Source organism: Aspergillus mulundensis (assembly GCF_003369625.1).
Source record: "Aspergillus mulundensis strain DSM 5745 chromosome Unknown scaffold_1, whole genome shotgun sequence".
In the NCBI taxonomy this organism is placed as follows: domain Eukaryota; kingdom Fungi; phylum Ascomycota; class Eurotiomycetes; order Eurotiales; family Aspergillaceae; genus Aspergillus; species Aspergillus mulundensis.
The window spans coordinates 3,744,118-3,757,156 of NW_020797889.1; the positions used below are offsets into that span (position 1 = coordinate 3,744,118).

The following is a 13,039-nucleotide window of genomic DNA, read 5'->3' on the forward strand; positions in this document are numbered from 1 at the left end:
GAAGGGATCTACGAGGGGTACAGCGTGGGCGACTGCCGTGCATGGGAAGAATAGGAGGGGATCGGGCTGGGGAAGAGACCATGCATAAGAAGCTTAGAGTTTCAGCATCCCGAGTCCAGCCGTTGAGGGGCAGCCGAGGGTCGGTAGAGCCAGGGAGGGATAGAGAGTCACTAACTTAGGTACAGCGCCAGGGTGTAGGGAGTGGCGAGCACACTGTCAGTGCTGGAGCACCGAGCACAGGGCAGCTTCCCCGCACCCGCGGACTTGCGTGGGGAATTCCGAGAAGCCCACTACGTCTACCACTGTCCACTACTACTCCGTACTCCAGCTGTCGGAAGTCCGGTTCCCGAACCTACTTTTGAGTGAGCGATTTGATTTGAATAATAAGCATCGTAATTGCTGCTACCTGGTAAATTAGGCGAGTGTCCCCAAGATTGTTATACATTCTATGTATTCGTATCATTGATGCGTAAGCTTCTATCGGCAATGCTGTACTCATCAATATTTTGGGTGCAAATGCTTCAAAATTCACAACTCAAAGCTTAGCCGTAGGGTATCATATCGCAATGCCTGCTAAACGGTCGACTCCTCTTCTCTTGAACCTGTAGGTCCTGTTCCCGCCGCTAGTGCCCCTCTGTCACGTAGTCAGTCGGCGAGTGTCGGGTTCGTCGCATCCGGCGTAGGGCGAGCGGAGAGACACGAAGACACCCAAGCCAGGAAGCCTCGGGCGAATGAGGATGGAAAGATGGGGAAATGAGGAATTGGGAAAAGGAAAATTCGAGAAATGGTACGCCAGAAGGGAGTTGATGGATATCGCCCCAGATCCCTAACCCCTTGAAACACATGGCAAGGATCCTCACATGTCCAGACACCTGCGATAGATTCGAGAAAAATCGGCCTCCCGAATAAACAACAATAGTAACCATAAAACCCTTGCATCAAGCATATTCACATATCCAGCACCGCAGCCGCGGGTCGTCGGCTGGGGGTAAAAAAAAAGAGGAGCAAAAAATGGCGAGCATTAAAGAAGCGGCACGCGGATCGACAACGCTTCTGATAGCCAATATAGACAAGAGAAGAATATCGTCATGGAGCAAGCTCGCACAGATTGTCTAAAAAGCGATTGAGGAATGTTGTAAGAATAGGATTGTTGAGGGGTGAAGTCAATTATTTCGAGCGCCGATCGCGGAAGGTTATTTAAATGATAACGTGGTGTTAGTCGGCATACCATCTGATGATCATCGAGGCCTGATCCAAGCCAGGGGAACGTATGCAATCGGCCGGCGCGACTGTGTGTAGCTCACAGGATTTGACACTTGAGCCCGCTGCGGTGTCGAGAGCGGTCGGGGCGGAATGACTTGGGGTACTCCGGGCCGGAGTCACGCATTTGACCTAGACCAGTCGTCCGACGAGAATCCTGGGGCCTTTGTTGTTGCATGCGCTGATTGCGCAGCATTCGGACTACATCGTAGAACGCCTTTTCGACGTTGATGCAGTTCTTCGCGGATGCCTCCACAAACTCGCACCCTAAATCCTTGGCCAGCGCCTGTCCTTCTTGGGCGGAGACTGCCCGCTCGACAGCTTTGTCGCTCTTGTTGCCGACCAGCATCACGGGAACAGGAAGTGGCGGTCCTGAGGGCGAGCTCATCGGGGAGCCTAGGTAGCTAGTGCCAGACGGTGAGCCGGAATTCGCCGACTCCTTGACCATCTTGATCTGGTTGTAGAACTTGGTTATCCGAGAAAAGGAAGCACGCGACGTGATGCTGTAGACGAGAACAAACCCCTCGCCGTCCCGGATCCATTGGTCGCGTAGTGCGGTGTACTCCTCCTGACCGGCAGTATCGAGAACCTCCAACATGCACGATTGCGAATCGATGACCACCTGCTTGCGGTACGAATCTTCAATGGTCGGGTCGTATGTCTCGACGAAATGGTTTAAACATAACTAAAGCCAAGGTATCCGATTAGCATATTTGAACACCACAGTGGGGAAGGACAATGGCTAACCTGAATTGTGAGTGCTGTCTTTCCGACACCACCGTCTCCCAGCACCACCAACTTGTACAGAGTCATTTTTCCGGCCATCGCGACCAACAACTGGGTGCCTCTCTAAGGCACCTTTTGCGTCTGGGGTAAGGATAAAAAGACCGCGGAGATAGAGATGTACGGGCCAAAGACAGAAAAAAAATATCGAGAATCGAGGGAAGAAAGGGAGAAAATTAGAGAGATCTATCAGGAAGCCCCGAGGAGCACGGACTCGTGGAAGCGGAGAGCAGCGAAAAGCTGGGCCTAAAGGAACGGGCTATTTTGGTGGTAGTGCGATTAGCCACGGAGAAATCGACCTGGGTTGCTTTAGGCTACATGCCAATGCCGCGAAAGAAGCAGGGATAATTTTTCCAGCCGACGACTAGAATCACGTACCTTGAGCTAGAATTTGACAATATCCAGGGATTGGGATAGAGTAGGATTCCTGGAAAAGGAGCAGAGAGGTGAAGGACGGACTCTGGAGGAGGGGGAAATGGGCCTCCAACTAAAGTTTTGGACTCGAGCAGCTGTCGCAAATAAGTGGCCACCAACAGCTGCAGAATTGGTACAAACGAGTCGGATAAAGAAACTCTCCCCAGGATACACCGGCGAATGCACGAAAAGATAGTAAGAAAATAAAAACGGTATCGAATAGAGTTCTGGGGGTACGAATGCTTTGTAGAAGTAGTATCGCCCAAGCTTTGGGTGAGACAGAATCGGCCTGGCTGGTTCTGCCACGTGAGGGGAAACAGAGCACAGAAGGTCGCTAGCTTGCTTATCTCGTCCGAGTCAGAGAACCAGACAGTGGAGTTGCGGAAGACCAGGTAGCTCAGAAGGGCTTGGCCAGCAGGTGGTCGCTGGATATCTCAGTTAAGAGGAAGCCGTTGAGGAGGGGAACTAGGTGGTGTGCTGATGACAGTTCCGAGAGAGTCGGATAAGGAGGCAACAGTGGAGGAGGGGAGGAAAGATAACTCGAGGACGAAGAGCGAAAGCGAAAGAAAAAAAGAAATAACTTTCTTGATAGACCTGATACGCCGGCGGAGGAAGAAAGACTAAGAATTGGACACGATGATCTCAGACTGGCCGTTGGATGCACCGGAGGGGGGAAGGTTGAGTTGACTTTCAGAAAAAAGGTGGCGTAGCACGTCTGGGGCTGGCTCATGGCAGTGGCATTCTCAGACCCACGATAGGAGTCTGCCATCTCCGTGCATTATATTGATCTGTCAAATTTCCATTATTACATTGGCAGTCGGATTGGATATAGGTACGGAGTACAACCCTCGATCCTCCCAGTGCCTAACGTTACCCCGTTTCCTTAGTCTACATTGCTCTCATCCGGCACCTCAGAAGAAACCCAAGCTTCGAGAAGCAGCGTGGGGCGAGCTGACTCTTCTGAGTTCTGAATCTTCCTCATCAGCGACGGCGAACCAGCAGTCCAGATGAAGTACTCAAGGAGTCAGTCTGGTCTCGGGTACTAACACGAAGCTGTTCCAGAGCGGATCCCAGCCACACCTTCCCCCACTCCTTAAGTTTGGTAACCAAAGAACGGCGATTCAGCTTCAACCGAGTATCAGTATCATGAGCAACTGTACATTCCGCCATCTATCCAAATAGAGCTTATGTCACAGGATTGAAGCATCGTTGCTGCCGGTTTGCAGCAACAAGAGCAACGTTCGCATTTGGGCACTACTGGTTACACCCGGCAGCCGGAAGAACATTCCGCGGACTCCGGAGCATAGTGGCCAGGCTAGTACCGTCTCCCAGATTCCTGGGACTCCTTGGGCCCCTCTGCTATACTGCCTATGCCTGGGAGCACGTCGTAAGTAGGCCTTCAAACAGAAGGAGTCAGAAGAGATAAGCCTCAGCCATAGACCTTGCGAAGGGCAACACGGTGTTCCGGTTCCATCTGCGTTTTGATGTCGCCGAGGAACATGTGAGAGAGCTCTATCTTGCACATCTGGCTGATAGATAGCTCAGCTTTTGGCTTTCTTTGTGTTTACCTCAACTTGACCTGACAGCTACCGTACTCCGTATGTATAAAGAGCACAAGGCTTGCCAATGCCAGCCCAGGCTAGATCCGAAGGGTATCTCGCTGTGGGGCGACGGCGGTTCCACTATCGACCTGCCCCTATTGGCATCGGTACTCCAATTTTTCTTGGCTTCTCGCTTCAACTCCTGCTGTTTACGGGGAAACCCAAGAGGCGGGCGTCACGCATGCACTGAAAGTATTCGCCTGGACGAACTGGCTTGTCCGCGCTTGGGCCGTTGCAGACTTGCAGTGAGCGTCTACATATCCGGCCCGGTCCAGAAGCGGAAGAAGGTTCCATTAGGTATCTAGCAGGGATTGTCCTGGGACCGTTGCTTCCACCTCGTGGAAAATCAGGCACAGGACGGGTCCGACGGGACGGATAAGCGAGGGCTGTGCGCGCTGCTGAGCTCGCTTGGCGACTCGTGAGTCCTGAGCCTTGGGGCGGGATATCAGGATTTAGCCTATGATATGGCTATTCTGGAAGGGGAAGCTATATTCTAGCGGGGCGTATATTATCTGGTTGACGACAAATTCAAGATGCCTTCTTCTTTCTTAACGAAGCACGGCGAATTGGTTTCCTCATAGTGTCAGCGGATTGAGATCTTGAAGTACTTCGAAGTCTCCGTATGTACAATTCGAGTCGCACGAGGCCACGAGCTCAGCGCTAGTCACTTCCCGGGCCCATCTCCAGTTCTTATTCCACGTGGGTTGGTGCAGAAACGCATGCAATTGCAAGTTTCACTGGTACGAGAGTAACAAGAGCCCACGGACACTACTACGCGGCGGTCCGACTGGCCCGTAGTCCATGCTAGACTCTGGTACGGAGGACGCGGATAGTGGCACTACTTCTCCGTAGTGACATCCTATTGCGACAAGACTTAAAAGGGGCAAAGTACTCGCCGACCAGATCACCCTTATTATCCCCTTTTTAATCCCCGAGACAGTCGTACCCATAAACAAAACACCAAATATTTGTCTGCTGTATGACTGTCAATTTCAGCGTCCAACGGTAACCCGAAAGAGTGTAAAAGACACATAATCAAACATACGACCCCTACTCCGTACTTTTGTCGAATAGGCCTAACGGCGAGTGTAGACTCGTAGAAAGCCAGAATAATATACAAGCTATAGGAACACTAGCTTGCATGAACATGCATGAGCAATCTGGAGCCAAGGGCTGCAGCGCATGCACCCTAATCACACCAACAGCCTCTCTAGCCCGAAAGCCGCGGTAGCCGAACGTCATAATCCTCAATGATCCTCATGAGGCGTCTCCTTATTCAATTCAGGGGACTAGGAGCTCGCATCAACTGCGTTTGAGACAGTGGTCGGATATATCGGTATGTGAACTCCGCAGGCTTTGTTTAAGGTCTTCCACTATGTCGGGTCAAGTGGTCCTGGTCTCATCGAGATGGGTCTGAGGGCAGAAGGATGAGCAAATGAGCGTACGTGTTTCAACGTCAATTTGCAGCAGAAACTTAGATGGGCGGCCGTTGTCTCTTCGATTTTGTGATTGGCATCGCTGCGGTTGGAGGATTTTGATAGTGATTGGCTAGTAGGAGGCCAGTAGGGAGGGAGTTTAGACTTTCCGTAATAGCCGGCTCGAAGGATTTGCAGCTTCGTTAGGTATTTGAATTCGGCAAGGCCAGCGGCAAGCGTAGTGCTAGTGGCGGCGGCGGCTGATAATCAAATATGCAGGGCGTCGATTTCGTATGCTTTATGCCGATTCGAGCGAGACGTGCAGTTGGATTCCTTTGTCTCTGAAGTCCAACCGCATTTCTCGGGGGAGTGGCTGCCATGCCCAAAACATGATCAAGGCATCTCCGGAGACTGAGACTCATGTTCTGGGAGTCAGGGAGTCAGGGATGAGATTGAGGAGCAGAACTGTCAACTCTGCGAAATTTCCCCCCGCTGCCCCGCACAAGCTCGGTGGCCGACTCATGATATAAATATAAATTCCCACTTCCTCCCCGAGGACCCCGACGAACATTCTCTTCATAGGGCTTAATTCACTTTACTGACTTCACTAGCCAGGTATCCGGGTATCCCTGCCCGGCATCAGCAATAGGCTGCCCTTGTGATCCAGCGTCTTGGGACAGGGAGCTGGGATCACCAGGCACGCGGCACCCAAGGCTATAGTGCCTACTTAACCGTGCTCGATCTGCGCGAGCTTCCATGCTCTCGGGACACTATAGAGCTGTCTGGTCATACAGAGCAATCTCCTACTGGCATAACGCACTGACTCGACGAGCGCATGCTATTGTAACGACTACCAGGCTTGGTAAGTGGACGATGAAATTGACGAGCTCGACGCTATGCATTACACTAATAGGCCGCAATTCGTGACCCTGGACTGACGGCGAATTATTGGGACAACCCAAAATAAGCCGAGCATAGCGAGGAGACAGGGCTACGCGTCCCGAGGCAGGATGTCAGGCTTTGGCCCAGAAGGAACAACCATCTGGGAACTGTCAGCGCCCTGTTTCTTTCCGAGAGATACCAGGTAACCGAATTTGTACTATATTGAACATGGTCAGCCTTCGCGTTATCTCCCTGCCAGGTCCATTGACTTACGATATCGAAGAAAGTCGTCTTCCCGAAAGCCCCTCCGTTCGTTCTCTCCGAGTCATCATAATACAGCCGTCGGTACCACGCGTCGATGAGCGGATAGTCATGGCGGATCATCTTCAGGTTGCATTTGAAGATCAGGTAGTACGCCACGTCGAACCGTGCGATGGTCGTGTACAGCCTCACGTCCGCCTCGGTGATATGCTCTCCAAAGAGATATGGCTGGTGTCCTGGCTGCGCGAGATGCTTCTCAACACGATCCAAGGCCTCGAAGAGCGGGTTTATGTTTGCCTCGTACGCCTCCTGCGTCGTCGCAAACCCCGTCTTATACACCCCGTTGTTGATGCGGTCATACACCCACTCGTTCATCGCATTGATCTCTTCCCTCAAATGGTCAGGGTACAGCCCGCCACCGGGCCGGTTCACCTCGCGCCGCTCCTCAGGAAGTAAGTGGTCAAACTCCGTGTAGAACATGCGGATGATCTCGCTACTCTCATTGTTCACAATCGTCTCCTTCTTCTTATCCCACAACACAGGGATCGTATATCGACCCTCGTATCCCGGGTCCGCTTTGAAATAGAGCTCGCTCATTGTCGTGAAACCATACAGCGGGTCTTTCTTCGCGGATCCGTGGCGCCCGGTCTTCGAGAACAACCAGCCATCGGGCCCCAGCTCGAAGTCGCAGACTACCAGCTGGATGATGTCTTCGAGGCCCTTGAGCGAGCGCACAAGATTCGTTCTATGCGCCCAGGGACAGCCGTAATTTAGGTATAGCACGTAGCGGTCCTTCTCGGCCGGGAATTCTGCGTCTGGAGAAGCTGATACCCAGGAGCGGAAGACTGAATCTTTGCGCCGGAAGTGGCCGTCCTTGTCGGCGTGCTTGTATGTTTTGTGCTTTTCGACATCAGTAGTTGGTTACGAAGATTCAGGTAGAAATCGTACAAGTTCTGACATGTTTGCTTGGGGTGGTGGAAAACGGTCCTTTGATGCTGTGGAAGATGCTGAATTCCCTCCTACCCCGCTCTATATATAATCATGCCATCCCTGTTCCCTGCAGCCATATTTATAATTGCTTCCGGGCTTACTGCTTGGCACCACATAACTAAGGCATGTAACTTGTCTACCATTTATAATCAAAAACCAGATTAGATGAGCTGACGTCACAAGACCTCCTCATTAAAGCATTCCGTGCAGGGATGTTAAATGACAAATGTCATGTTGTATTTGTCCGCCCATATGTCCGACATAGAAAGTAATCGGACGTGTCCGATCGGCGCCCCACCTCTCATAAAAAGAGCTATGCCTGTAAACTTGTAAGATACTAGGCCAGGCAGGGAAATGCCAGGCAAATTTAAGCCTTTTCGGGACTAGTTTGGGCCACCTAGTCACGTGCATGCCCGGGCCGGTTGTCATAAAAAACATGGACATTGTCAACAGATTGACACAGTGGAGAAGATGTCGACATTATAACATCCCTAAGGGAATTTCCGTGGATCATTATACGGAAATCTTCCGCGACGGCGCGAATCAAGCGTTCAGTGAAAGAACTCCGAATCATCGGTTACAAGCTCCACTCAGTCGAGACTCGAGATACCCAGCTGTCTCGCGACCTCTACGAACCCATCTGGACTGTCCTCCATCTCCACCGCCAAATCCACATATCCCTCTTGTTGACCCTTCTCTAGACTGCCAAATTCCTCTCCAACCCGTTCAACGTAGATTGTCCCAAACCCGCAGGCCTTGGCCGCTTTCAAGTCTCGCAGATGTGCCGCAACGAGTACACACTCTTCCGGCTTGAAACCTAGCTTCTCCGCTGCCCCAAGGTATACCTGCGGTGACGGCTTGTAGGCGCCAAAGTGCTCTGCGCTGACGATATCCGTAAACGGTAGCGAGCCATGCTTCACAAGGTCTTCGAGAAGAGAGACGTTGCCATTAGACAATGTGCTAGTGCGGAACTTGCTGCTTAGCAGCCTCAGGCCTTTCACGGTATCATCCCAGGGGTCGAGCCGGTGCCAGCTTTGGACGAGGTCTTGCAGTTCGCTCTCCGTGAAGAGGTCGTCGAGTAGGTGGGAACGGAGGATCTCGACAAGAGAGTCGTGGTGGTGTTGATCGATGGAGACGAAGCCGTTGGAAGGGTCGAAGGTCGATGTGAAGCGGCCGTAAGACGCGCGCCAGTCCTCGGCCATGCTGTGCCAGTTATCTTCTGTCATTGCTGACGCTTGGGCGCGAATGTCTGCAAGGGATTCCCTATCACTGCTGAGAGCACGTTTGCTAGCTTCCACAAGAGCCTTCGTAACGTTTTTTCGCCATTGGACTGTGGTACCAAAGACATCAAAGAAGAGAGCTTTGGTCTGTTTGTTGATAGCCATGGTATCGTTCCTATCCGCCTTAAAAAGAATTGAGAGTGGTCCAAGATCGGCTTCGCAGCGCGCGATTAGTCTCTGTTAACACCTGAAGCTGCGTGCGCTGGTTCAGAGTAGGTGATGCAGTGATGGGATGGACAACCCTGGGGTGTGTCATCGTCATCGTGCGCGCTTAGTCATGCGGGAACGGATTCCGACAGGAATTTAGAGAACGGCGATGATGGTCCGGTTCATTCTCGAGATGCTGATTTCTGTCCAGGTCAACCGCTGTCGACTGCTGTTAGTTATCTTGAAGCCGGGCCAACCCCGATCCTCCGACTTCTACCTGTCATAGATACAGATGTCAGCAGCTGCAATCCCGACCAAAAATAAATCTGCCTCCGACTCATCACATCGTCACCTTTTCTATCGTTTCATATAGATGTTTGAGATCCTTCTAGACCGTGCAGGAGATTCTCGCCTGCAAGCCCTGCGTTAGTTGACAGGGATTCAAGGTTGGCTAGCTGGTGATGACAGCTGCAGCCTGTCGCTCTGCCGCTTGAACGAGTCAAATCCGAATCTCAATAAACGAGACAGCCGAAACGTCACCCAGGGCGCTGAGCGATGTCAATTTGACGCGTCGACACCACAGACTGGCAGACTGCGAATTGTTTAAGATTCTAAACGAGGGCTCAAAAATCAGGCATGATGCGAGGACGGGTGGGTCCGGACTCCAGGTCTCGCCTCGGATGGACTCTCTCGCACTCACGTTCTTTGACTTTGATGATTGATTTCGGCTAGCGCACGTTTGTTTACACTTTAAGCTTGCCATCAGAACAAGAACAAAACATTGAGTCAGGTAGAGCGGTCAACCCATTACCAAGATCCCACCCACTAGTAAGACGCACTTTTAGAACTTTATTTTTAATTACACTTTATTAACGTGTTAACTTTAATAACGTGTAACTCCCTTAATTTTTTATAAAAATATTTAGTAAGTAGTTATTTAAAATTAGTAAATAAAAATTTAATAAAATATTTAAAAAGTTTATTTAAATAAAGGCTGCAAGTTACTAATAATGCTATTTAATTTACCTATACTAAATTTTTAATTATCCTTGCCCGGCCCTAGTTAATTAAATAACTTTAAAATACTTAAAACCAAGAATAATAAGCCGCTTAGTAAAATTAAAGCTGCTAAAATAAATACTTTATAAAAGGAAGCTTATTAAATTTTATAAAAAGACCTTGCTAGGCGCCCGCAGGATAAGCTAATATTACTTATAATTACTTAAATAAAAAAGAATTAAAAAACATGGCAAGAAGTAGCAGCTAAGTATAAATTACCTTTAAAAACTTTTTAATATTATATAAATAATTATTAAATATATTAGGCTGCTTATACTCCAAGGCAAAAGCTATTTTTAATTAAAAAGGTATTTTTTAGGTGCTATATACTACACTAGGTTAAATTTAACTTTTTTTTTAATATTAAGATATTATAAGACGCTACAAACATTTTATATAAGTAGAAATATTAATAGTTAGGCTATTTATATAAGCTAGTTAGTATAAACTAGCACCAGGCCTTTTTATAAAAAAATAAAAAATTTATAGCTATATAAAGTAAAAAGCTTAAATATAAATATTAGTATTAAGCTAATCCCCAAATTCTTAAGTATTTTTTAAAGCTATTTAAACGCGTTAAGAAAAAATATAAAGTTAACTTTTAAAATATTTAAAACTTTAATAAAAAAGGTTTTATACACGGAATTCCGCGCGGCTGTTAGCATGTTATTTTTTTTATATAGCTTATAAAAAACCGCGGAGGATTTACTATAGTTAAATTTTAAGATAATAACTAAATATTTATTATAAAGTATTACAAGCTATTTAGCTAGTATTTATTCTTAATAATTATTTTTAAAGGCAAGAAAGTTAATCCAAACTAGCTAATAATATTTACTTTAAATAAAAAGGCGCTTTTTATAATTTAAAAAAAAAATATAATACCATGGAGCTAGTGCTTAACTAGTTATATAATATTTTTATTTTATAAACTTTTTATATTACCTATACTTAATATAATAGGCATGTTAAATTTCCTTTTTATATTTTATTATATAACGGCCATGTATCCCATGTTAGCTTTAAATTTATATTAACTTATTAAAATTATGGTATTATTCCTATTTATTTATCTTTTTATATTACTTATTTTTTTTAGTTAATAAATATTGGAATATTTAGCCCTTTAGCTACTTAATATAATTAAAAAATATACTAAAAGTTATAAATTAGCTAGCGTAATATTACTTAGTAAAAGTTTCTTAAAATTTTTTAACAAGCCCGGGCTAAAGCCATGTTTATAAATAATATTAAGTTTGCTTTTAAGGCCGCGGGGATCTAGCCTATTTACTTAAAAATTATATATAAAAAAGTTAAAATTAAAAAGCTAGAGAAGTAAGAGTTACTCACGGTAAAAATTATAAATTTTATTAATTTTATAACTAAATCTCCAGGGCAAAAAAAAAGGCTTTTAAAAAGTAAAAATAACATATTATACTAGCTTAGTGTACTGCTTGTTAGTTCTCCTGGCACTTAAAACTATTTAATAAAAAAAATAGTGGTTGCCTGGGCCTCCGCGTGTTATAATTTTTTTTTTTTTTATAGTTATAGCTAGTAACTTTAAAATAGCTTTTAATATTAAAAAAAGCTTAGTAAAAAAAAAATTAAGTAGTATAAATTCCTATAACTTAGCAAGGTTATTAAGCGTGCTAATATTAAAAAGGCTTAAGTAAAATATAAAAAAGCAAAGTAAGAAAAGGCTGTTACCGCGTTTAAGCGGGCCAGGAAAAAAAAAAAATATAAAAAGGCTAAGATACTTAAGAAAAGAAAGAAAAAAAGGCGTAAAATAAAGGTGGAGGAACGGCGCCGTTTAAAAAAAATTACTAATAAAAAGGCTAAAAAAAAAAGCGCCTTAATAAGCTTGCTAAAGATAAAAAAAGACGCCTTAAGAAAATTACTAAAAATAAGGTAAAGTAAAAAAGGGCTGCAAAAATAGCAGCTAAATATAAGGCTAAATAAAAGGCTAAACTCTTTAAGTAATTTACTAAGAAAGCCTGGCTATTAAAAGCTTTATTTATTTTTTTATTATTTTTTATTCCTGCTACGCCTTTAACGCCTTTATAAAATTAAATATCCAGGCCTTCTTTACCTTTATTTTTAATACTATAAATTAATTATATAGACTTAACTCCCGCAAGCTAAATACCCTTAACTTTAGTTATTAAAATACCTAGTTACCCCGGCTACCGCGAATATAATAATTTACTAGCTAAATATAGGTTCCCGGACTCCTAATTAAATAATAACTTTAGAAATTTTATAAACCTTTTTTAATTTTATATAAAGTGCTATAAAGGCTTTTTATAAAGCCTTAATATACTTATTTATAGTGGCTTTAGGCTTTATAAAGCGTTTTTATTTAACTAGTATTAAAATTTACTAGATAATATGGATTTATAATTAATTAAGGTTAAAAATTTAACTAAAACTGGCCAAGAAAACTACGCTAATAAAATCCTTAATAATCCTACCATGTAACTAATTTAAATAAAAAAAAATATATTACTTAATAAAAAAAATTTATAGCTATTTAATATAACCTAAATTATTATAATATTATTAAGTTTACGTTGTTAATATATAAATTTAGTAAATATTAATTTTAGTGTTATCTTAAAAATAAAGTTCTTACTAGTGGGTGGGATCTCGGTAATGGGTTGACCGCTCTAGCGGCAGATCTGATTACCCAGTTCCAACCTTCAGACCTGTACGTAACCTTGAGCCAGCCGCCAGCGCCTGATTTATACGGAGTACTCCGTATGTAGCTGCATCTGCAGCCTTGGATGCTTGCTGAAGCTGCAAGTCTCAAATGCCCCCGGCTAGTCCTGCGAAGAGACAAACATGCAGATTATTCGGGCGACGGATCTTGCACCAAAAGCGGCATCTGCCGCGACAGGAGGAGAGCATCCACGGCTCTGAAGTCACAAAAGGAGGGTTAATCTACGCC

At 45.5% G+C, this 13,039-nt stretch overlaps 3 protein-coding genes across 3 annotated transcripts; all 3 read right to left on the reverse strand.

The window, feature by feature from the left end:
• Positions 1 to 1,300: 1,300 nt before the first annotated feature.
• Positions 1,301 to 2,085, reverse strand: rasB (Ras small monomeric GTPase RasB; the record flags this gene model as incomplete). The annotated part of the gene is made up of 2 exons (XM_026744662.1): positions 1,301 to 1,945; positions 2,008 to 2,085. 2 exons carry the CDS (start codon positions 2,083 to 2,085, stop codon positions 1,301 to 1,303), a joined length of 723 nt encoding a protein of 240 aa, XP_026607825.1.
• A 4,379-nt stretch (positions 2,086 to 6,464) lies between these two features.
• On the reverse strand, positions 6,465 to 7,576 carry DSM5745_02647 (uncharacterized protein; the record flags this gene model as incomplete). Its single annotated transcript, XM_026744663.1, has 3 exons — positions 6,465 to 6,572; positions 6,629 to 7,516; positions 7,565 to 7,576. The coding sequence occupies 3 exons, from the start codon at positions 7,574 to 7,576 to the stop codon at positions 6,465 to 6,467; spliced, it is 1,008 nt and encodes a 335-aa protein (XP_026607826.1).
• Positions 7,577 to 8,196: 620 nt separating this feature from the next.
• DSM5745_02648 (haloacid dehalogenase, type II) lies at positions 8,197 to 8,991 on the reverse strand (the record flags this gene model as incomplete). The annotated part of the gene is made up of 1 exon (XM_026744664.1): positions 8,197 to 8,991. The coding sequence occupies one exon, from the start codon at positions 8,989 to 8,991 to the stop codon at positions 8,197 to 8,199; it is 795 nt and encodes a 264-aa protein (XP_026607827.1).
• Positions 8,992 to 13,039: the final 4,048 nt, after the last annotated feature.